The sequence below is a fragment of the Ptychodera flava genome, chromosome 5 (assembly GCF_041260155.1).
Source record: "Ptychodera flava strain L36383 chromosome 5, AS_Pfla_20210202, whole genome shotgun sequence".
In the NCBI taxonomy this organism is placed as follows: Eukaryota; Metazoa; Hemichordata; class Enteropneusta; family Ptychoderidae; genus Ptychodera; species Ptychodera flava.
This window is the reverse complement of record NC_091932.1, coordinates 2080983-2108198: the sequence shown is the minus strand read 5'-3', so window position 1 is coordinate 2108198 and position 27216 is coordinate 2080983. Positions and strand designations below refer to the sequence as shown.

The window sequence follows — 27216 nt, the reverse complement described above, 5'->3', positions numbered from 1 at the left end:
AATCATTCTTCCGAGTAACTCTGCCGTTCATTAAAAATGTACATAAATAGCGTAAAAAGAAGTTTTGTGAATCTGTTTTTTGAATAACAGCTAGAATAAATGCTACCAGGTCTGTGGTTAACATCTATCTTGTAGGTGTGGTTTGCCTGACTTCAGTCACAGCATAACATAACTGTCATTCCCATTACAATTGTAAAAGCTGCTCTAAGACAAGTTATTGAGAAAATGTGTTAGTTGATATTCACACCATAGTGTATAGACTTCAGAGGATAAGAACTTGCACCAATAGTGTTATTTCCAAGACTATTTTCATACACTGAAACAAGGCTTTCTTGACAACCAACTTTTGAAAACTAAGTGACCTATGCAAAGAAACATGACCCCTTCACAGTTTTCCTACATTGTATTTCAGATGCACTCCCCCAACCCCAACCCCTCTCTGGAATTTGCTGGTGAAACAACCACCAAGAACATATGTCATAAAGTAACTTTTTTATATTAATTCCACTTTGTGTATCATCAATATGAAAACCTATCAATGTATGAGGCAATCTCATGACACTGATGACATGTGATAACAGTCAAGGTCTCTTCTAAGCCTACAGAATACTGAATGACACATAAAATTAGCCTTTGAATTTATGTATGTATTTATTCTTCTTGATCCTTTCACTGTACTGTATTACAGTATATGACAATGTTTGACTGAGTAACATTAATTATAGAAACTAGTGATCATCCTTAAATGACTGAACAGTTTGTTTGAAAACAACTGTACTGAGATCACTCTTTACAATTTGCACAGGAAAATACTTCACACACACACACACCCACGCCTGTCAGAGCTAAACCCAGCAATTGGGATTGGTCACACACACCCATGCCTGTCAGAGCTATTAAATCCAGCAATTGGGATTGGATCAGCCATGATTAGTGGTTGCAATAAGTATCTCTGGGTTGATAAGATCTAGCTACTCTTGCTTCTCAACCTATTCAATTTACACAACATAGTCACTGATTGACTAAGATGTTGATGGAACTATATCACTTATGAATATAAATATCTTGGATTGCAGGCCAAACCTTCCTCCTCCCTGCTACATCTTTCACTCTCAATTCCTCACAGTGTTAAGGTAGTATGCACCTCGAAAGTGAAAGACTTAAACTTTTGCTCTAACTTTCCTCAAGGAATCTTTCAATCATTCTCTTTCAAAATCAAGAATAAAAATATGGGGTTACCTCGCAAATTTTGGTCCTAGAGAAACAAATTACTAAAGATTTACCGATATTAGAAATTCAAAATGGCCGCCATCCCTGTGTTAACTCTATGGAGAAAAATCAAAATTTTCAAATTTCAAAAAACTAAGCCAGTGAAAAGTTTTCTTTCACCAAGAGCTTTAAAATGAACCCCCATATGTGGTATATCAGAAGAGAATTGTAAAAGTTTGAGAGTTCCAATGTCTGTCCCTGAGGTGCGTTCTACCTTAACCATGATTATTGTGCCAGCAAAATGAAGAAGTCTGGAATATACAACTATGGTCTGCCTTGAACCACCATAAGTTGTGTAAACAGTAAAGGTATGCAACTATTTTGAAGTGTGTTGTGCCAGACTGTCTAATCAATTTTTGACAGAATGGCAGGTTTCTCTTGCATTTCATCTATTCTGACACAGTATTCTTGCTCTTTTTGTGAATTGGAGAATTACTCAATAATTCTACTCTATTCATTCCGTAATTTGAGTTGACACAATAAAAAAATCTTAACTTTAAAGTTTAATCAGTTCACCTCGATGCACAGTGTAACAAGGTCCAAAACTACAGATGACAACAATGAGTTTGGAGTAAACCATGTTATTGAAGGGTTACAGAAAACATCATTGACTGGTGAATACAGAATATTAAACTAGATCATTCATAAATATTGAATGTAAAGATCATCTGCTGGATTTTTATCATTTGTTTATCATTGAAATCTGATAACAAGATGAGATAACTCTATGAAAGAAATGTCCTTCGCATGTCAATGTACATCTTACATAAAGGGTGTCACATGAACACTGCATGTAATATTAGTGCAGTCTTTCCAAAGCTATTACTTAATTTGCACATAACTGAAGTACAGTACACTATTGTCAAACCTACAGGTTGTGACATTCCAGGTTGTTGTTCTTCTGTTTTTTGTTCTTTTATAATTTCACTTGTAAGAACAAAAAATACACAGTTTCTTTCTTTCTTGAATTTAATGACAAGAAAAGTTACACAAAACAACATTTTGTCAAGTAAATAACATTTTACAAAATATAAATTATAATTATTTATACATATATATTCATAGTACTCAGCTCTGATCAACCTGAAGAAATGCTGTCAACCTGTGTTTTAAACTTTTAATACACTCTGAACTTTGTCTTATGTCTGTGCTGTGTGTATTATTCCAGATAATAGCACTTTATCATTTTATATGAATGTAATATTCCAATATTAAATCTAGTTATCAATGCCTTGAAGATGAATCTAGAGTAAAGTAGTGTATTTGAAGTAAACTTGTCATTTCCATTGGTTACCATTTACAAGATGATATTGCCAGGTTTGAATGAATTAATTGACATCAGTTGATGTATCTACAATCCTGATTCACCTCTCTCATCAGTTCTTTCCTATTCCATCATTTTTGTTGTCTCCTTCCAACAATTCTTCGAAAATGGACTTGATGAAATTGGATCCATTGATAATTTTTGTTGTTGCTACAATGAAATCACCAGGGCCTGTAATGGAAATGAAAGAGTGCCCTGAAAAAATTCAATTCATCTTTTTGAGCAATTCCTACTTACTTTGAAGATGATATTTCAATGTCACTGACCTAGCATTTATTCAGTAGTTAAAGCCAGTTTGTGCTATTGGCAGCGCCAAACTCAATAAGACATACTTGTACACAGATATCACAGCAATATTACAGTCATCTTGGAGCTCTACAAGGATGCCTTTACCAACTCATAATTCTCATGTCTCATTTATTGATTGCATCAAGCAAACATAGATTTATAGTGTTATAAATCAAAATATTGCATTGACAAATCTCATTATTATAGTCTTTAATGACACTGTGAGTACATACTTGATTTGACACAGGGCTTAAGAAAAGCCTCATTTTGGAGATAGGCAAAGCATTATTAGCATCTGAGTGGTATTTTGGAGTATCAAAAACGGACAAGTGAGGGACCAAGTGTGGGACGTGCAAACTGCAATATATGGCACTTTGAGGGACATCCCACACTGTGTAAAGTATGGGACTCTAAGGGAATGTCCCACAGAGTGTTAAATATGGGACTCTGAGGGACTGGGTGCCCCCAACAGTGTGAATGGGCCATGGGCCAATCATCAAGTACATGTACAAAGACACTGGTAGTATGCGCTTACACATTACTTTACACATATTTTATATTTTACAAATATTCTATATTTCGTTTTTTAGCAAAATTATTTAAAGAAAAAATAGCGACAATATCACTGTTTGCTCCCATATTGTTATCAAAACAAGCCAACAATTGTATGAAACATGGACATACATACAGACAGACTGACATACACATATGCCGTTCATACACAGGCCATTGAAACGTCTCTGAAACGGTTCTGGGCCAATACTGACACAGAAAGTTATGTGTGGACACTCCGAAGTGGTTCTGAAGCGTTTCAGATTTGAGACGGTTTAGTCGGCCCGACCAGAGCCGTTGTAGGGATTAACTCTATCCGCAAATCGCTGTGTGGACAGACTGAGCCGCTTCAGAAGCGTTTCAAACGCCCTCACGCGACAGGTATTTGTAACATAAAACAAACAACAACCAATATACAATATTCACTTTCGCCATGGCTGCCGAACACAGTACTACATCTCGCGGTATACTGGTCCGACGAAGAGATAAGCTTGCTACCAAAAACCCTATCAATTCGACCAGAAAAAAATAATTACGATTTGAAAAACGTCGAATTAATCGGAAATTAAAACTGCCGAAATAATTTAGTGGTCGAATTTAATTTGGAACGACGAGGATGAAATTTAAGCGAGACATGTTTGCCATGTTGAGACTTCTTCAAAGCATGGACTGTGAAATTTTGTGAGGTCGACAAATTTCGTAACAAAAAAAACCTCAAACGCACGTTGGTGTCACATCAAAATCAAAGTGGCCGCGATTACAGACGGAACAATCTGTGACACTGCCACCGGCCGCTCGACGGACGACACGTAAGTTGACATCGTGTGCCAGCCCTTGGAAATATATTGTAACTCCTTGACAGGCAGATGAGATAGTCTTATAGCGTTTGATGCATTGAAAGTTTGTAAAAATAATAAAAAATGACATCACCGATCATGAGAAACGTGGTGTTGAAGATAATAGTTTTTAAAAGAAGACTGTGACGACCATATTTCTGTAAGTATTATCTAACTTTAGAAAACCAACATCTGAAGATTTACTTCAACCAACACTTTTGGATTTGTTCCACTCTTTACTATAAGATTAGTCGAATTTCTGGAAAGTAGGTGTACATTTTCGATGTCTGTGTATAGTCTACACCGAAGTCATATCCAAAAGAGTATAATCAGTTCGCGACAGCGTAAACCTCTCTCTCCCTCTTTCTCTCCAGTGTTTTATATTGTCGACATTTATATGTCAGTCTGAAGTTTCAGGTCACTGCTCATTACAAGTAGTTGATGTCAATTTTTCCGTATCGGGCATGGTCGCTATCGTCACTCTAATCGTTAGTGTTTTCATGTTATATTCCATATCAAACTCAAAACACAACGTGAACAACGCTGATAATATATTGCATCTTTCGTATCGAAAACCGGTAAAGTTCGTAACTGGTGACATGTCACGGCCTGGAGAAAGTTCATCACCATCGATCGAATGTCTGTGGCGCTTTTGCTTCCAAATAGACATATTGAAATGCACAGGGAACTTCGTGGTATGGCAATTATATGAATTTTACCGTGAAGAAAGTCTGTGACTTTAAACTGGCCGTACAACCAACAATAAACATGGCGGAGCAATGATACCGATTTCAGAGACTTCGATTTTTTTTTCATTGCGACCTCGACCGCTGGTGAGAGCGAGTCGTCTATTTTTTTCCCACTGGCTATTTAGCTTTGAATTTTCAATTGCCATCATGTGCTAAGTGAAAGCTAAAAACAAGACGGGCGTTCTCTGTAAATCAATAAGCCTTTTGAATATGAAAAAAATCGGACGTCTGAACCTCAACACGCAGCTTGAAAGTTGTTCTCCGAATCAGGACAGGGACATCGGCCCGGGACATTGGTGAGGCCGGATTTCACGTAGTAGCAATGGAAACCGACGGCTCGTTCGTTGTAAGAAACCATGCGATGTACGCTCCCTTGGGCCGTGGAATTTCGCCGTATCGCCTCTACAGACTACACCGTCTATTACCTAACCATGCTATTAAACAATCACACGATAGTTCAGTAACATATATCTTCATTAATCTACCGATCATCCACCGTCGAACACTTCGAAAACAATGGTCGCGGTCACGGATTCAAGGACGTTCACAAGAAGAAATTATCAATAAGTGGCGCGCAGAATTATTTTTACTGGTTTTGAGAACTTCTAAAATAACTTGTAATCTGTATATCTTCACACATCGAACCGATATTGTATACCTATCACCGTCGAAGTTTATGTCTTTCACTGTAGAGTTCTTTTTATCCAAAACACAAATTCAGAAGAGTCCCACAGAGCAGTCAAATGAAAGGATAATTGCTTCAAGCGAATGAAATTGCACGAAAGAATGAAAATCAACAGCACACCATGGACGTGATTTAAAACAATAGCGCTTGTGAATAGGACTATTCTATTTGAGTAAAAAGTGCCGTTTTTCTCGCAATTTTAGCAACTGTAACGACCCTTTATTCTTTAATACCTTTCCATAATTGAATTAAACTAGGTTTAGGGCTTATACACACAGTGTACACTGATGTACAGAACTTTAAAAAGTATTCTGCTGGTAACGAACAGGGGTTTACACTCTAATGGGCGCAGTAAAACAATGGTCACGTCCATAGGTTCAAGGACGTTCACGGGGAGACACGATGGCAAATAGTGCAGTGTCGTAAAATTGCTTAGACTAGTTTTAAGAATGGTACAATATCTGGTCATCGGTGTACCGCTACCTGTGAATCGAAACGACAAGTGTAGACCTATAGCTTCGAAATTTTATGGGAGAGACACCACGACTGAGACCGACAGTAGCATAACAAACTATTCCCAATTGTGCGTCCGTGTTTAATAGACATCTCTGTAGGTGATCCTGGTTTCTCTTGAATCAAAAGTCCGACAATGACAAAATTGACATAAAATAAGTCCGAAAAGTTATGTTTTATTCAACTAACTGATTCATCTCCTTTGATATCCCCTATTAGCAACATGTAAACAGTCCGGAAAGACTGACATCGATGTCTCCCGGGCCCCCATTTCTTCACCGTTTTGCAAAACATCTCATCAGCTGGACGCATGGGCAATGTCTTTGTACGTTGGTCAAAACTAATGACAGTATAGGTCAGGATGTAACATCGGTCAAAGTTATATTGAATATGGAAGACGAAAATGCTTTCATTGATTGACAAAAATGAGAGGGAACGAGTCAGTAAATATCGAACCAATAAGGGGAGATCGAGACTGCCATCCCCCATGATTAATCAACTGGGAACAAAATATATATTTCGATCAAAAGACTTACACAATGAGAGACAGCATTTTATTCAGCTTTAAAATAAGTCACCGCCTTTCCTATAATAACACCCTGTTTGCGTTTCGATCTACTCTGCTCTGTCCCCAATCGGTATGGCCGTCCGGGTTTCGCCTGCCGTACTGACTGATACATGGTTATTTCTTCACATATTTTTTCATCGTTTGGCATAAAATACAGCATCTCTTTGGTGCACAAAGCAAATCAACGTTTAGAAGGAAAGTCACAGGAGGTTAGGATATTATATACCGTAGGTGAAATTAGAATGGAATGTTGAAGATGAAAAGACTTTTATCAGTCGACAAAAATTGCCATAAACCGAGAATTGAGATTGTCTATGATTAATTAATTGGGAACAAAAATATTCGATTGAGTCATTAAGTTTGTGTTTGATTCGTTTCAAAAATGTGTTCCTACATTCTTATCCGATTGTTTGTGTTCATAAAAATGTTTGTTTCACCTCGGATATTTGTAGGGAAGTTTGGATTAGTGTGGACGGTAATGTTTTGTTTGTGTGAGGAAAGCTTATGGCGAGGCGAAACAAACATTTTTATTAACACAAACAATCGGTTTAGAATGTCGGAACACATTTTAGAAACGAATAAAACACAAACTCGACACAAAAACATTTTGGATAGTTAGGTGGGGAGCCTCTTTCACATTCTTTACAGCCAGTACGACGTCGTCCATTTCAGCCATCTTGTTACAAACAATGCTTGGCCATACACACCTTTTGAACTCGAGAGGGCGCATTAAGACGTCTTAAACATCAAAACAATGGCTTAATTTTGTGTATGTGGACGCAAGTGGACTCAATCTATTAATCCCCTGTGTTTACAAATCACAAATAGTGTTGCAGAAGCGTTTCAATTTTTCCCTGTCTGAACATAGTAACAGACTGGCACAGAGTGATGACATTGGCAGCCAAGTGTGCCTTGGCCCATGGAGAGTGATAAAGATATAACAAACAGCTGAATGTAATGATAAAATAGTTAAGTATAGGCCTACAGGCACGGAGGGTGAATATGTTACAGCAATTTGATTAGTTTCTTTTCCTTTTCTACTTCTTTGATAATTTTTAAGACAATCAATCTGCAAGGCAGTTTATGTATTGACAAATATGTTATCTTTCACAAGCACACAGCAAACTGTTCTTGATTTTTCATTTTAATATTTGACATAGATTGAAATACATAACATGCAACCAATGTTTACATTTTGCCCATACACTAGATACATGGAGAGATTTCAACATACAATCATTAACTCAGAAACCCTACAGGTAAAAGTAAACATAGTTTTCTTCCAGAACAGCAGGTGCATCCACATCTGGAACAACTTACAAACTCAACCAATTACACAAGGATGATGACACAAGAGATAAAGTTAAGAAACTTAACTGTGGTGAACTTGACTATTCCTTTCAAATTCCCAATCGTACTGAAACATCGTGATTTGTTACGTTTGATAACATGATTATGTGTTTTTACCATTCACATCGTTGGGGGCGCCCCGTTCCGCAGAGTCTCATATTGAAATCTCTGCGGGACGTTCCCTCAGAGTCCCATATTTTACACATAGAGTGCCATATATCGGTATGGCAGTTTGCGTGTCCCTTGCTTGGTCCCTCACTTGTCCATTTTTGATGATCGGAAATGTCGGAAATACCTGTTTCTGGAAGTGAACACAGCTACATGTATAACTACTGAACAGCTATGGGTGCTGGTCAGGGTCCCCTAACTATGGAAAAATTTTTCAATCAATCAATCAAATGGATTTCTAAAGCGCCCAACTCCAAAACGCAGTTGTGTTCAATGGTGCTCAACAGAGTCAGAGTTAGTTGTTCAGTATGCTCTTCTAAACAGGAAAGTTTTGATATTTTTTTAATTTTTTTAATGTATTGCACACTACGGTATGTCAGAGCATTTGCAATAAGTATAACCAAAGGAAGTCAAACTGCAGAACTGTAAGTTTGTTTGAAGTCTTGTTGTATTAATACTATCATTCTGATTTGAATACTTTGAACCATGTAATTTGTTTAACCTGGTCAATGCCCTGGTAGAGTAATTTACATGGTGGTGTTAAAACTAACTTTCAAGATTGTAAAGTTCTATAGACAACATCAAGGTGATATTGAAGATAGAATCAAATGCATTCTGGAGATAACGATGTATTACCGGGTAGAATGATTTCAGGGACACCCTCTGGATTTTGAAAAGTGTGTACTTACCATCTTCCTGTTGAGAAAGAAATCGTAATGCTGAAATTTCTGCATAAGTGACACCACCAAGAAAAAACACCAATGTCACCTTTGGGTTTTCACTGGCTCCTTCAGAGTTTTGTGATTCTGTGTTAGAAATAGAAATGTTTAAAAATGAAGGTATGTCCTAAAATGTGATAGAAGTACAAACAGTACACAATATCCTTACTCTGTGAGTGTATACATACAAACAGTACATAATATCCTTACTCTGTGAGTGTATACGTACAAACAGTACACAATATCCTTAACTCTGTGAGTGTATACGTACAAACAGTACACAATATCCTTAACTCTGTGAGTGTATACGTACAAACAGTACACAATATCCTTACTCTGTGAGTGTATACGTACAAACAGTACACAATATCCTTACTCTATGAGTGTATACGTACAAACAGTACACAATATCCTTACTCTGTGAGTGTATACGTACAAACAGTACACAATATCCTTACTCTGTGAGTGTATACGTACAAACAGTACATAATATCCTTACTCTGTGAGTGTATACGTACAAACAGTACACAATATCCTTACTCTGTGAGTGTATACGTACAAACAGTACACAATATTCTTACTCTGTGAGTGTATACGTATGTCCACAGTGTGTCACATGACATCATTTTATGAACCTTTGTGGAAAAATTGATCTTACAATCATTCTGATATTTTTGTAACACAGTGAGTCTTTGGAAGTTTAATATATTCACAACATAGGGTACATCATTTTTAACAACACATGTGATTAAGTTCAATGACTCCTGCATTTACACTTGAAACAAATGCACATTGCTACAGAGGATTTAAAAACACACAAAAATGCTTTTTTGACCCCTTTCATGGAAAGCTTCCAACATGTTGATGGTAAACAAATTTTTTAGGTGGCTTAACTATCACTTAGTGGATACAACACGTAGTGGACATATTTTAATGGAGCTTGATAAAATGTAACACAGTAAATACTTAGTGGATATACTTTAATGGAGCTAGATAAAATGTAACACAGTAAATACTTAGTGGATATACTTTAATGGAGCTAGATAAAATGTAACACAGTTAATACTTTGCATCTACCATAACTTACTTTTCTTTCTGAGGCCAACAGGTATTTGTTGAGTTTCCTGTACAGTGGGACCTGGCAGAAAACGCAACACCTCTTCAATACTTCTCCAGCCTGGTCTGGCCAAATACTGCGCTAGTCGTACTGTTAGTGGAGCATAGCCACTGTACACATACGACACATCAGTTGGATTCTAAAAAAACATGAATAGCAGAATAATTACAACTCAATTATTTGGCATTCAGTATTCATAGCCTAATTTATTTTTTTCATCTGCATTGTTACCCTTGTCAAAGGCATTTCCATGTGATACTAGTTTATATTAGTATTTCTCATATTTTGTTGAATTGTTTATTTGCAATTTTGTTTTTTTCTTTAGATTATGATTTTATCCATGTATGAGTCAAACAGAGCTGGTGTTAGACAAACAAAAACACAAATAGACATGATACAATCTTAAAAATGCCACTAAACTTTGTCAGCAAATACTGATAATGGCTCTAGACAAGAAAATTAATCATAACAAATGTTGTCTGTTAGCCTTGTTGGTGAGAACTTAATGACATTAACACATAATTACACATCCTTGGTTCAGTGTTGGTGATAGTGTTACATGGCTGGCTCTATCTTTGGTTCAGAATGGGTGATTTTGGGATACACTTTTTATGGTTATTAAAAAATATATACCAGTACTGGTATATAGATGGCACAAATATTGTGATCTGATTGGTTGAGACGTGAAAATAACTGTGCGATATATTAACAATATACAGCATAGTTGGAACAAGCAAGAGCTCTCAGCTAGAGAAAAATCCCCTTTTTTGAACTTTCACTCCAGAATTTCCATAAAATGTTGTCATATAATGGCAATAAACCACCTCAGCAATGGGTATACCACTCGATTTTGACCAGTTCACTTCATATATGCACTCGCCATTGCTAGTACACATACGTCATGAACTGGTCAAAATCTTGTGGTATACCGTCGCTGGGTGTGGTTTATTGCTTAATATCCACCTCACAAGTAAATAACAGCATATCTGGTGTACAACAATGACAAATATGGCATTCTTACCTGTTCATTAACATCTTCTACAGTCAATCTCAATGACTTTCGTATCATTGAATAAGTTTTATGTGAACTTGGCTTGAGAAGCCCAACTGTCTCCAAATTGTTGAGGGTTACCATGTGTTCAAATCCATATGTCTAGAAAAAGGGTTTTTACAAACTATAAGTATGGTACTACAGGGCTCAAAGTTTAACATTTTCAGTTGGTCGCATTTTGCCCCAAAGTCAAATTTTTAGGGGCAAACCTTTAAAAATTTAGGGGCATTTTGTATTGCCACAAAAACCTTAAAAAATAAAATATGACACGCTTTATTTAGACTGCTGTCACAAAGGAAATATCAACTCATATGTGGGAAAGAGTCATAAAAAACCAAGATGAAGAAAACTGTCATTTGTTTCCCTAATAAAGACTAAATTAATGTATGAGCTGTTGTCTTTATTTGTGTACAACCCATCTCTTTTTCTTTCCTTACGTTTGCCTCAACTGTCATTGCCAGTTGATCAACTGATGTTGTGATAAGATACATGTCCATGCATTGAAATATCTCACTGTATTTAGGATAAATAGACTTCAGCAATTCTAGTATCAGTCAAGACTGGCTTGATCGGTTTCCATAATTTGTTACGTACTGTGCGATCCAGTTTTAATGTCACAGAGTTTGCACCGCTCCTCATTCAATACAACTCTGTTCTGTAGATCACTCCAAAAATTTTCACAGTACTATTTCAGAGAAGGGGTGGGGGTGGGGGCAATTAAGCCGCTAGCACTAGATAACTATTTTTCAATAAAAACTCTGAATAGAAATGCAACAACCATCAACTTTTGATGGATTCTTTGTAGACAAGGCAACAAAACTCATGATGTATATGCAAATTAAATCCCAGTGTTTGTCGATCACCCAGGTCGATCACTGCGATAAGTCCATTCAAAATAATGGCAGTCACTACCTGGCAGATTCTAATAGTGTTATGATATTTCAATAAATTTGCTTGCTACATGTATTTAGATCTAGCTGATAACGGAAACATTTATAAAATGGGCTAATCCAGTTCAAGCTTGATAAAATCGATGCTTTGATCTACTTTAAATTCCAAAGGATGATATTCAGAAACAATCTACTAGCAGGCTTGGCATCTCACATGCTACTAATGCAAATATTCACTACGCACTTGAACGCATGTAACATTTTGCAGTTACACATTGATTGGCTTGTTTTCCCTCATCAGTTACATTTTGATGACAAGTTAAGCTGAGATTATGATTGGTTTAATTGAAAATGATGTGACAGCACTCAAACTGTTTCTGATACTTGATTGGATTGTAGTAAAATTTAACATTCAATTCATATGATATTTTGACAGATCAAGATAACATCAGCAGACACATTGGCAGTGCTGTGCAGTGAAAGGGAATGTGCTGAAAACTTTGAGTAACACCACTCAACAGTACTGCTTATTTAATGTGTATTTTGGGGTCACGGCCTTTGGGGCCATTGCTTTGTGAACACTGAGCGAATACATGTTGAATTTGATCACGTACGGAGAAATTTCTTGAAAAATGTTCAGTCGCAAAATGCGACTAACCTAAATCCTTTAGTTGTAATCTTGTAAAATTTGGTCACCTATGTGCAACTTTGAGCGATTCGCAACTTTGAGCCCTGTACTACATAAGACAAATACATAAAATGGTGACATTTACTGAATGAAAATATGAATAAATTGCATATCACAAAACAAAAAGTGCTGAATATGCGAAGTTGTAGGTCAAGAAGGGATATTCTCACTACGAGCAAAGTGACATATACATGGGAAACTTTTCTAAAATCAATTATAAATTCATATCCAAAGTACTGTACAGACAACAACAAAACAGATATATTACTTTCAATGTTCAGGTATGTAACGGTCTGAAATCACCAAATTGCACCTGCAAACTGAGCCGGTGCATTTCAAAGTGCGCCCCCATTTTGCGCCGGAATATTGCACTGCCTAACCTGCGCCCTAACTCTGCGCCAAAACACCTCCTCCAAGTCACAACAACATCGAGTACTCGCACTTGCATAGTAGGACGCTTCAGCAGTGTAGACTGAACATATTTAATAAACCCTGGTTCGAGACCGCCGCAATTACGCCGTTCACACAGTCATATCTGTGACAACGACTTTTCTGCGTGACCTGAATATGCTGTTCGAAAAATGATGTGAATTTGCAACAAGTTAATACTAGTTGTTTTGGGACTACGCACATACATGTATGTACGTGGACACATGGAGGTAGTTAGTGGACAGTACCATAAGTTACTTCTCAAACAGGAGCTTGCAGTAAAGAAATTTTTGATCAATGAGGTGTGGAAAAAAATCTTTCGCCAGCAAGATTTTTGACATATTTTCAGAATAGAGTCTTGCAGGTACGAGACCATGTTATGTTTGTATATGTCTATGCATTACCTCGGCTTTCTTTTCCCTTCATTTCTCATATCTCATATTACGGTAAATTATGGAAAATAAAGGTCAATAAAACAAATACTCTATATGTACGGTGTAAACATGACATCGTGACATACTACTCAGTTTTTCGAGTGTGTTACAATGCATGTAGTACTTACTATTCGAACAACGCCACTGCGTGATACTGAAGTTCAATAAAGGTAAGTCAGTCAGTTCTTACTTTACAATCGATTTAGCTGGTGCATTTATAACTCATATAACTCCCGTTTTTGACATAACTATGTAAATACCCATCGGGATTGAGTGTTCATGGCATCCCCTTTCACTTTGACCAGCACTTTGAATCAGTCTGTGGATCGTACGTCCGAGCCTAGTCAGTCTCTCACCGATTTTTAAAAACCTGGTAAATAAAGTTCTTTGCAGTCAGATATAATATTCTTTTCTCCATTATGTAAAGATGAATGTCTCATTTACATTTTTATTTAGACGAATATATCAACTTTTTGGTGTTTGGAAATAAGTGTGTTTCAATAATTTCCATCGGGAACTAAAATGATGAATTCACTCAGACGTTTGCTCATGATACACAGCACTGTACTTCCATGGAGATCGTATCACTGTTTTAGCAGTGATTTTGATCGTAAGTTTTCATTCGACCAAGGTATGAAATAAATGCTGACAAGCACTATCAATTAATGTACAGACTGAGTTCACTTCACATCCTCACTATCGCTCGCACTTTCAAAGTGAGCACGTACACTTCAAGCCCTCACATTCGATCTCCTAACTTTGGCCCTGCACTTGTCGATTTCCGGAACCCTTACATACCTTACGACAGGAAGTCAGACGCAAGAACGGTCGCATTTGCTGTTTCCACGTTAAATGAGAGTCTCAGACCCGGTCTCAAATTCACTCACAAATATACATCACAAAGTGAAATTGGAGTCTCAACTTCAGAGGCAAACGTGATCGCACTTTGACTCTTCTATGAATTGAGTCTGTCAGAATCAGTCGCATTCCTTATCATTTGGGGTCGTACCGGTATATGGTACTTCCATGAGTTGGAAGTAGCAATTATTGGACAATTCAAAGGTTGCAAAATTAGAGCAAGAATTACGGTCCACGAGGTTCCGATCAAACAAGGGAATGAGTATGGAGTGTCCGGTTTACAGCTGCACCGCCTATTCAGACACTGAGACAGGATACTCTCACCATATACTCAGTCGAGTTACCCAACGAAACGCATAATGGCAGTGATATTTGGCCATCGAAATAGTTTGAGAGTGTAAAATTTAGCGTCTTTTTTAACTGTGACTTCAAGAATTTACCGACAAGGTTCGGGTAGAAACTACAAACAGATTCAAAGGTCGCATTACAATTTACGATGCAAATGGCACTCGACTGGCCGAGTTACCATCCCTCTTGGGTGATGTTATTACATACTTCACATACGTGTCGGAAAAAAATACTCCCATCCTCCGCATTTAAGTGGCATATTTCACCATATTCCCCATGAAAAGCATGAATATTTCTTTGAGATCGCTTGACTAAACCAAAACAGACTATTAGTAGCGTGCTTGACATTGAAACCTTGTAATGGCACAGAGTAAGGTTGCAGTTTTGGCGGCGCAATATACCGGCGCAAAATGAAATTTGAAATGCGCCAGCGCAAAATGGGGGCACAATTCGCTGATTTAAGACTGCTTACATAGCTCCAATGTTCTTGGCTTGTGTGAGGAACTGTTTATCTAATCCTTACAACACTTCAAAGACCAGTTACTATGATACTTTTTGATGGCTGGAAGATAATTATGGATTTTCATAAATTGGCCATACCAGTACTTACCTGAAGTATCTCTCGTCTATAAAAATCTAGAACCTTGGGCTTCAAACCATTATTTGTTAAACATTGCATGCAAACCAATCTTAATACCTGCATGTAAACAAATATTATATTCAAAAAGTACGCAATGTGTACAAAAGAGCAATTTACTGTAACAAGTTCTGGACACAAGTGGGTGGCCAGTGGCAATCTTACAATGTTGTCTGTAATTGAGTCATTCCTTTGTAATTCTCGTAAAACAAATCTGTGAACTCCTACAATGAATATGTGAAAATCGCAGTACCAATTATAGCAAATCTATCAAAGTGCTGTTGGTCAGTCTAGAGTATGCTTTGTATAAATTTAGAAAATGAGTTACCATGTATGAGAACACAACTTGTAAATTCCTACAGTTTGTTGAGAACTACTAAGATGCTTTGGGAGAAGAAAAAGACTTTGCTATTGAAATACAAACAATAACAGTGAACAATTCCTAAAAGTTAAAGCTACTGACCCTTTAAAAAGTCTGTGATTACCATTCTTTTTAAATTGTGTCTGGCATTTAATATGATGACATGAGTATACTTTTCATCATCTGATAGATTTTTAGTTTTAAGTCTTTTTCTCTATGATGATAGTTTATCTGATTTGAAAACTCTGAACTGTTTGTGTCTTACTGTATCTCTAATTTACCTTTAATATTATCATTCTCAGATTCATTTATTGTCACATTTTTTCAAATTGCATACCTTGATCAGAGGTTCCTTTCTTGCAATGCAGTCTTCTATGTAATTGTTGACCTTTTCTGTCTCTATTCCATGCATGAATTCTACATTGGTATGACAATGATATCATAGAGTAAAATTATGATTGACACCATGATTGACATTTATGATTGACAATAATGATTGACAGTATGATTGACATTAATCATTGACACTATGATTGACATTAATGATTGACACTATTATTGACATTTATGACTGACACTATGATTGACATTAATGATTGACACTATTATTGACATTTATGATTGACACTATTATTGACATTTATGATTGACACTATGATTGGCATTAATTATAATGATTGACATTAATGATTGACATCACTACATGTATGTATCAGGGTATTATCTTCAATGACTTCATGCACGGTCCCTCTAACACATAGAGGGACTGTGCTTCATGATACAAATTTTTTTGATAGACAATTTAAGAAGGACATTAACAAAACACATTTGGTAAGTTTTTTACTCAAATGTCATATTTACAGGGAAGACACAACAAATTACCTGGCATAAACCATGACCAACACCAAGGCAGTTCAAACTGTCATTTCAATTCACAGACAGATTCAAATAACCTTTCAAATACCTTGTTGAACTTGTAATGAATCCATGAAATCATCTAATTCTACCACTTCTTTGATTAATTCTGCTATGGAAGTATCTGAAATGAAATGAAAGACAAGTCAACAATTTGATTTAAATAAATTTAGAACATTACCATAGTTCACTCAAGGGTGGCATATAAGGATAAGATGTGAATGAGAAAAATGTCACAACATGTGTCCCTCTTCTGAAACAAGAACATCTGAGTTGTCAGAATAACAATATGAAATTATCTACAATTAAATGCAACATGCCTTGAATCAAGCTATAGGATTTGTTAAAGCCAGATTTTATATTTTCCACTACAAGACTTCGGCTCAAAATGATACGAAAGTGATTCTACCCAGTGCCATTTCATTGGTTGTAACATGATGAAAATTGACATCTGCATAGCAATTGTCAACTATTGTGAAATTTGAAATTCTGTGAATTTAAAATTCACAGCTTTGGGTCGATTTAGATCAACTTCTTTCAACCTTGATAAATGAAGTACTGAAAAGTTTGTCCTCACAGATAAATACAAATAGAGCAACAGCAAGCATCACTGTCAGTGTGTGTAATATCAATAGAGCAACAGCAAGCATTGCTGTCAGTGTGTGTAATACCAATAGAGCAACAGCAAGCATCACTGTCAGTGTGTGTAATACCAATAAAGCAACAGCAAGCATTGCTGTCAGTGTGTGTAATACCAATAGAGCAAAAGCAAGCATCGCTGTCGGTGTGTGTAATACCAATAGAGCAAAAGCAAGTATCGCTGTCAGTGTGTGAAATACAAATAGAGCAACAGCAAGCATCGCTGTCAGTGTGTGTAATACCAATAGAGCAACAGCAAGCATCGCTGTCAGTGTGTGTAATACAAATAGAGCAACAGCAAGCATCGCTGTCAGTGTGTGTAATACCAATAGAGCAACAGCAAGCATCGCTGTCAGTGTGTGTAATACCAAAAGAGCAACAGCACGCATTGCTGTCAGTGTGTGTAATACCGATAGAGCAACAGCAAGCATTGCTGTCAGTGTGTGTAATACCAATAGAGCAACTGCAAGAATTGCTGTCAGTGTGTGTAATACCAATAGAGCAACAGCAAGCATTGCTGTCAGTGTGTGTAATACAAATAGAGCAACTGCAAGCATCGCTGTCAGTGTGTGTAATACCAATAGAGCAACAGCAAGCATCGCTGTCAGTGTGTGTAATACAAATAGAGCAACAGCAAGCATCGCTGTCAGTGTGTGTAATACCAATAGAGCAAAAGCAAGCATCGCTGTCAGTGTGTGTAATACCAATAGAGCAACAGCAAGCATTGCTGTCAGTGTGTGTAATACCGATAGAGCAACAGCAAGCATTGCTGTCAGTGTGTGTAATACCAATAGAGCAACAGCAAGCATCACTGTCAGTGTGTGTAATACCAATAGAGCAACAGCAAGCATCGCTGTCAGTGTGTGTAATACCAATAGAGCAAAAGCAAGCATCGCTGTCAGTGTGTGTAATACAAATAGAGCAACAGCAAGCATCGCTGTCAGTGTGTGTAATACAAATAGAGCAACAGCAAGCATCGCTGTCAGTGTGTGTAATACCAATAGAGCAAAAGCAAGCATCGCTGTCAGTGTGTGTAATACAAATAGAGCAACAGCAAGCATTGCTGTCAGTGTGAGTAATACCAATAGAGCAACAGCAAGCATCGCTGTCAGTGTGTGTAATACCAATAGAGCAACAGCAAGCATTACTGTCAGTGTGTGTAATACCGATAGAGCAACAGCAAGCATCACTGTCAGTGTGTGTAATACCAATAGAGCAACAGCAAGCATTGCTGTCAGTGTGTGTAATACTAATAGAGCAACAGCAAGCATTGTTGTCAGTGTGTGTAATACAAATAGAGCAACAGCAAGCATTGCTGTCAGTAGAGCAACAGCAAGCATCGTTGTCAATATGTGTAAAGAGTATTTGCATCAGAGGTTATTGTACGGTATGTTACCAAATTCTGGAATGTAGATAGGCCCTTGAACTTTCATGATGAATCCCTTCCCTCACATTGCAATTGAAATAACACAATAACAAACGCTGACCATGTTTTGTCGTATTACAATGAGCATATAGACCATACATGTAAGTGAGGATATAGACCATAAGTGAGGATATAGACCATAAGTGAGGATATAAACCATAAGTGAGGATATAGACCATAAGTGAGGATATAAACCATAAGTGATAATATAAACCATAAGTGAGGATATACACCATAAGTGAGGATAAAGACCATAAGTGAGGATATACACCATAAGTGAGGATATACACCGCCATAAGTGAGGATAAAGACCATAAGTGAGGATATAGACCATAAGTGAGGATATACCGGTACACCATAAGTGAGGATAAAGACCATAAGTGAGGATATAGACCATAAGTGACGTTATAAAACATATGTGACGATATCAACCATAAGTGAGGATATAATTCATAAGTGAGGATTTAAACCATAAGTGAGGATATAGACCATAAGTGAGGATATAGACCATAAGTGAGGATATAGACCATAAGTGAGGATATAGACCATAAATGACAATATTTGGCCATCAATGTACGACGCCTCTGAAGAAAAATAACATACAGAGAGTTAATCATCACTCTTTACTCAGGAACTGTTTCCCAATTCCCAATGATGCTAAATTTCCCTGAGAGAAATAGCTTATATCTTTTACAGAATACCCATTTTCTCTGTTTACAACCTCTAAATATTTCACATCTATTGATATATCCCATCTTTCTGTAACACTTGAGGCTTTATCTGAAAACAATAGAGTCACACACACAGCCTACTTACTTTTGACATTCTAATATACTCCTTCTAACCTCTTTTTTGTGTAACAATCAAAATGACAGAGTGCATAGAGTAGTTTTTTACTCTATTTTCTTGTATGCAAATAATAAAAGTAAACCAAAGCTACATGTAAGAATAAAAATTATGAACAACAAAGTCTCAGCATCAATATAATCAAAATTCAAAATTTGCTTACGAGTTGCTAATGACACTTTTGCTGCTTGTATATGAGGTAACTTTGAGACAAACTGTTTTATTTCACCCACAGTCTTTGCATCTTTGCGTTCCTGTAACAAAATGTAAATTGAAAGGAACAATTACTTCAAGCATATTGAAAATATGTCAAAACACTATATGATATTGTTTCTATCAACTGTCCCACACAGATTAAATGTAAAGTTACATCTTCCCATTGTCTAGTCACCTTACACAAAATGCATCAAGGGAGGTTTGAATAGTCTTTATAGGATTACACAGATATACTGGTATACAGTGTCTATTCTGTTCCTTGATAGCCTTGCAACACCATGAAAAATGAATGTATTGTAATATACTATACTACATATTGTTAATCCTAGACAAAACTTTTTTAAAACATTCTTTTCTCTAATTACCATCAACCCACAGAATTTTTGAAAAGGTTTTTAAAATAGTGTTATATGGTAGAAGACAGTGTATTCAGAAATGGCAGTTTAAGTAGAAGTATTTTGTTTACTTACATGTACAGATGTCATTCTCAATGAATATGGAATATACAATTATTTTTGTTCACACACTGTATGTCACGGTTACAGAATTTTTTCTAGGCTGAAGCCGTTTCACAGTCAAATGAGCAGTTTAATGACTTCAACAGAAAAGCAATGCATGGTGCTTGATATAACTTTTGAATAGAATCGCACCAAAGTGGCGGAGAGGTTCATGTCAAGCAAATGGTTGACTTTTGAAGCAAATTGGAACCTTTTCTCATGACTTGATCATAAATAAGTTTGGACAACTTTCATTCAAAATTATTGCAGACGACAATGCCTGCCTGCATATACATGTACCGTAGTTTTCATAGGCAGAGCACATCTGCCATTTTCACAAATGGAAATATTACATGTATGTACAATTACAAAGTCAAGTTAGGCTGGTCTCCATTTGTTTCAAAGTATCTCAACTATATTGCCCTTCTGATAATTTAAGAAGTTCAGAACCAAGTCATGATGGTAGCAACAGTTGCAGCGGACAAAGTGCCATCACTACCTACTAAAGATACAATGTATGCAATAGGCAGTGTTGTTCCTTTCTTTCTTTGAGTTTCATGGCACAACAATATTTTCTTGATCAGATAAAAAAATCAAAACATTGCCAACATCATACTAGTACAGTGATGTCAAGCATACATGCTCTGCCTGTTGTATAAATTTATAAAATTTACCTCAAACTGTGCAGATAGTAGTTTAGCTTTTTTACTCAATTCTGGACCAACTGCATTGAAATTTTTATCTCTGAGTGCAGAGTAGAGTTCATCACCGGAGTTGAGAACAAATTTCTTGGGTTCTGTCGGCATTTCTGCTGGCTCACCTTCTTTCTGATGAGTAAATTTTTCAGGTGGTAACTTAACATTTGCTGAAAATAGAAAAGACACAGAATATAGTACCTGAATTATGCAATGCAGTGTTTAGCCTCAACAACATCATGATTAGATTTGAAATTTATGAACAATTGACGCTCTCTCTGATTAAGAAATGTTGACTTTGCACCTGTCATTTACATCAAAGCCTTAAGATCATTAACTTCTCCAAATGACTGCTTGAATAAATGTGCATTAGTAACTATGAAGACTACAAATATCAAGTCAATGATGAAAGTCAATGTACGTGTGGATGGTTTCTTCAAATGTGTTGTCAGTTTTTAATGACATTGAAATTGAAGGGTTTCTGGAAAAGAAGTATAAAGGCTGTATAGAAAGAAGATTCTAATCCTGAAACTCCATGGAGCAATGGTTGCCTGGGAACAATGGTTGCCATGGAGCAGAGGTTGCCATGGAGTAGAGGTTGCCACATTTGTCTACATGACAACTGCAATGAACAGTTGATTAATACAAAGGGTTTACAGGAACTGATATTGTTGATATTGCCATTGTGTGAAAGAGACATAGCACTAGGGTATGTACTGGTATGTGCTCATCATTGTATTTAATGATGTGGGACCATGGATTAAACATGTCCATTTCAAGCAAACTTTTTACATGTTCATTGCTCTTATTAAGACATCTACGGTACCGGTATGTGGTAATGTTTTCAACAGCATTACCATGATTCATGTCAAGTGTCAAGTGTTTTTGTTAAGGCCGGTAAATGCTACCGGATTCCCCTTGGTATACAAATGCAATCAGATTTATGGAAAGCAGAAATATTATCAGGGTTCCCAGATCATTTACCAATGTTCCCAAACCTTAGCAAAAACACTGATGTCAATTGTAACAAAAAGTATGAAAGTTGACTAAACCCTACAGAAGTGTAATGATTACTGGAGTGACAGAGATTTGCAAAGACAGACATATTGTTCAATTTTTTAAAATTCCGAATGTCATCACCCCTGACAAAATTTGGCAATCATGGATTTTCTATGATACCAATCTGTAAAGCAATTATCTGCTATAATATGGGATTTTCTATGATACCAATCTGTAAAGCAATTATCTGCTATAATATGGGATTTTCTATGATACCAATCTGTAAAGCAATTATCTGCTATAATATGGGATTTTCTATGATACCAATTTGTAAAGCAATTATCTGCTATAATATGGAATTTTCTATGATACCAATTTGTAAAGCAATTATCTGCTGTAATATGGGATTTTCTATGATACCAATTTGTAAAGCAATTATCTGCTATAATATGGGATTTTCTATGATACCAATCTGTAAAGCAATTATCTGCTATAATATAGGATTTTCTATGATACCAATTTGTAAAGCAATTATCTGCTATAATATGGGATTTTCTATGATACCAATCTGTAAAGCAATTATCTGCTATAATATGGGATTTTCTATGATACCAATCTGTAAAGCAATTATCTGCTATAATATGGGATTTCCTATGATACCAATCTGTAAAGCAATTATCTGCTATAATATGGGATAATATGTAATATGTAATATGTACAGTATGATGAAATCAGTATATGTTAAGATTTACTCACTGTTTGATATGCCATAGATCTCATCAATAAGTCCTTCATAGGTCAGTTGTGATGCTAATGGTGTTAACAAATCAACATTGCGATCTAACAATAAAAGAGAATCAATTTGTGGTGGGATTTGATCCTCATGTCCAGCCATTTCACGTCTCATTCTTAGCATCATATCTGTTACATGCTGCAATGGAAATACATAAAATGTAAAAATACCGTCAAGGACAGTGTGCTCACATTCGGTTTGAATTGGTCCATTCAAGAAATATTTAAACCAGAAAAACAAAAATGACAAAAGCAAATAAGGTCTGCAACTTAGTTACTGGAGGTTATCTTTAGGAACATGCATACCAACTTCTATAGCAATGGGACAAGCAGATCCTACATACATAAGCAAATGTCAACAAAAAAATTAGCCAGAGAAGGCTTGACAAAAAGAAAAGGTTGGAAGAATGGGAAAAAATGTACAAGGGATCTGGTAAAAAGTTATGCTACCTCATCAATCTTCTAGCCCCTACCCCCTCCTGAATATCAAATGTTCCATCACTTTCTTGATCATGTTTACATAAGGCGAGATGGTAGGAAATACCGGTATATTAACAACCTTGGGATTTTTAATTAATGCTATGAGTGCTATCATTCAAATGTAAACAGCACTTAAATTTAGTTACAGATAGTGAAATGCCTTCCACTGTGGGGGTCATTACGACAGCTGGAATTATCCTGGATCCAAATTTCTCGTCAGTTCTTGTGTGTCTTACATGGAAATGTTGCAAAAATTGATCCGCAATGAAAAAATTTACCTCAGCTTTGTTTTCTGGATCAAATTTTACTACAAATTGATACCAAATATGACAAAATTATGTTCACAGCCTTCGAAACTGTCTCACACAACATATCCTGAGTTGGTGTAGGTCATTTAAGGTCACAAACTGACAAAATTACCTAAAATACAATTTTGGGGCTTCCCAACACTTAGAGCAGAAAATTTATATAATAACATCCCTTGGGACTTTTGTACCAAATAACAAAGCTATCAGACAAGCAATTTTGAGAACAAGTTTTTCTTGACCAAAAATGACAAAATTGTCTTAAAAATACAAATGTATATTTCAGGACAACTTCCACATATCTACCTATTGTCATCCCTAGACATCTGTACACCAAATATTAAAGCTGTCTGTCCAGGGGCTTTAAAAAAATATTTTTACAATTTTTGACCAAAAATGACATAAATTGCCCCAAAACAGTAATTTTTCCAATTTTGTCATAAATTCAACAAATTAGAAGGGTAACCCTTGCAAACATCCAACTTAAATTTGAGAGAAACTGGGCTAGAGGTTTCAGAGAAGAAGAATTTTTACTTAAAATGAAGAAAATAACCAAAAAATTCAGCAAAAATACAAAATTCAAGATATCTTCATGATATACATAAAACTGTATAAGGTCCACCTAAGGTACTTACACACTAATTTTCAAAGCAATCAAACCAGCAGTTCTTGAGTTATTGATTTTTGACCATTTTCACATTTTGTAAGCTCATTTGCATAATTTGGGCACTGCAAACTTCATTTGAACAAAATCCCATCTACAGCCCAGGATGCATCAACAGACCAAATACCGCACTAAAAATAGCAGCGGTTCATGAGTTTTTGAAGTTGACGGACATACTGTACGTACGTACATACATACCGGTATAAACATATATACCGGTACATACATACATACATACATACATACACATACACATACATACAGACGCCACCAACTTCAGCTTATATGATAATCTCACATTGGTATAATCAAATGTGAGCTAATAAGAGCTGTTGTGCTGTATGGATTCTTGAAACTTTTCAGAATAGAAAGGATTATAGAAAGATTACATTAAAATCAGCTCATGTGAAAGCTCTGTACTTTTTTCCTTCATATCACACAGTATCTACTATACATTGTACATCTACCTACAAAACTCATGTACCGGTATTCTGTTATTGTATATTCAGAAATGCAAAGTGAAATTCTAATTCACAAGTATTTTCTTAATTCTCAGCTTAATGCCCTAAATACATTTCATATTGATATACTCAATATTTTTATGTTGGAAGATATTTTACAGACATGTACCAGTATACCCTTGTCTTTCACTCTATTTGGGAATTTATAGAAAGTTTCTTACCTAAGTCCTCCCAGTGTAACAGTGCATGCAATAGCACTGATCACAAATTACATCATTTTTTCTCTCATTAACAAAACATGCATAAATAAATATTTGTCCGCAAAGTCACACTAAATCATATGAATTTATGGCTCAGACTGCTACAACACAGCTGCGCATGCAAAAACTAAGTTTTTTCTGAATATTAGGCAGCCTTGTCCAAGGTCGCGCACGTGCAGCTTTATTTAGTGACAAACCTGAAATTGCGATCAACACTATATGTACAAATGTACGATTGATGTTGGTGTGTCAGAGACAACTTTGAGGAATCAATGCTGTGATGATGTAACATTGCGGGCAAACTGATTAGTACACAGCAAAAAACCATGTATATATCAGTTTATATGTCCAAAAGGCAATAACATGTACAATGTAGTTAGAGTTAGCCCTGAGCTCAACGATACAAAACAGAACATTACTTGTCACCTTTCAAGTACAAATGTAGCCTGGCTCCCAGCTGTTGTTTTCAGAAACGTGACTAGGCTTGTGTGCCACACTCTATGGACATGATCATAAAACCACATCCTGGTCTTACATGCACAAATGTTTACAATTTTTGCAAATGAGTAGAATACATCAGTGGTATGACTGAGAAACTGTGTCCACTGGTGTCGACTCCATGACAAATTTTGAATTTGATACATTAGACACTATACAAAAGGTAAAAACTTAAAGTGACAAATTCTTGCAAAGTGGCACTAAAAATACCATGAAATGCTATTGTGAGGGTGATTTTCAAGGCTTGTTCATAATGTCATTATACCTCATGAATACTGAATACCAACAGAAGCTGTGCCCACATACATTACATGTTGCAGTAAAAACCACAGCCTGGTTAGTCTGGTACCATAACTGGGCTAGTCAAGTACCACAGCCACAGCTGGGTCAATCTACTACCACATTTGAGCCAGTCTACTACCACATGTGAGCCAGTCTAGTACCAGATTTGAGCCAGTCTAGTACCACATGTGAGTCAGTCTAGTACCACATGTGAGCCAGTCTAGTACCAAAACATAACCAGTCTATAGTACAACGGCTGGGTCGATCAGTGTAGAACCACAATGGGCCAGTCTAGTACCACTGCTTCATGGAATAATGCTTTCCATTTCATACTTGTCTCTGATTGTTTTGTACCCATGATTTGCCATCAGTGGGCACGCTCCCTGACAGACACTGCAGTGTAACGGTACCATTGTGCCCTCTAACTCTAAGCCAATGCGGCATGCCACAGTGCAAGCAAATTCCCTGTGATACAAGCAAGTCTTTTGGTTTACATGTAAAGGTAGTGGGCTGATGCAAAGAATTTTCAACAAGTCTTCAAATTGCCATAAAGAATCCCGAAACACATGTTTGTTAGAGGGCATGCTGACCAGTAAATCTAATTAGATCTTTAATACACTGCATCGATTTTAATTCAAAATTGGTCTACCAGGCTACTTTAATATTGACTGATACCGTTTGCCAACTGTATCTGCATGATATGTTTATATTGAAGGATATGAACAGGCACTCAGCAAGGCTCCAAAATGCAAGTTACTGTGCTACTTTTGGAAGGCAAAGTATTTGATGAAATTTCAGTTGAGACAGACACTGAGTACTCACCTTAGCATTGTGACCTTTGCCATGGATACGTGGTATAACTCCAAACAAAGCTTGTATGGTCATTAATGATTTGGCAGCATAATACATACTGGTCTTGTCATTGTATAGGAAACATTCCTGCAAAGATCAAAAGTTAAATGTCTATCATAATGATGTTTTATTGCTTGCTTGTAAATATAGGATTTACATCACATTTGTGGCAATAAAAGTGTGATACAAAAATAAGTTCAAATTTTTCTTCTATAAAGATAAAGTAATACAGTATAATAATAGTAGCTAATAATAAATGTAACTTGGTATTTCTTTGTTTATATAAAGTAAAAATATAATCTGCGAGTTGTTCATGAAAAGATAACTCTTGTTTTGTTAGTAGAGACATAAGCTGATTTTCTGGTGTATCATTTGGGAAATTGATTTTACTAAAAAAGTTCTTTCTTTGGACTTTGTATTTCTGACAGACTAATAAAAAGTGTGTTTCATCTTCAATACAGTTGGTGTTACACTGACTGCAGTATCTTTTAGTAAATGGGGTTTTTGAAACAGTGTGTCTCCCTTTTTCAATTGCTAGATCATGATTGCTAATGC

At 36.3% G+C, this 27216-nt stretch overlaps 1 protein-coding gene across 1 annotated transcript in view; it reads right to left on the bottom strand.

The window, feature by feature from the left end:
* Positions 1-626: 626 nt before the first annotated feature.
* LOC139132753 (vacuolar protein sorting-associated protein 33A-like) overlaps positions 627-27216 on the bottom strand; it is a 47976-nt gene continuing 21386 nt past the window's right edge. Inside the window, exons 5-15 of the mRNA XM_070699021.1 lie at positions 26632-26748; positions 22824-22998; positions 21048-21238; positions 19824-19914; positions 16799-16873; positions 16172-16251; positions 15447-15533; positions 11160-11291; positions 10109-10277; positions 8992-9108; positions 627-2764 (exon numbers count right to left, since the gene is read on the bottom strand). Of these exons, the coding sequence (XP_070555122.1) occupies positions 2646-2764; positions 8992-9108; positions 10109-10277; positions 11160-11291; positions 15447-15533; positions 16172-16251; positions 16799-16873; positions 19824-19914; positions 21048-21238; positions 22824-22998; positions 26632-26748 (1353 nt within the window). The 3' untranslated portion in view covers positions 627-2645. The remainder of the gene's footprint in view (positions 2765-8991; positions 9109-10108; positions 10278-11159; positions 11292-15446; positions 15534-16171; positions 16252-16798; positions 16874-19823; positions 19915-21047; positions 21239-22823; positions 22999-26631; positions 26749-27216) is intronic.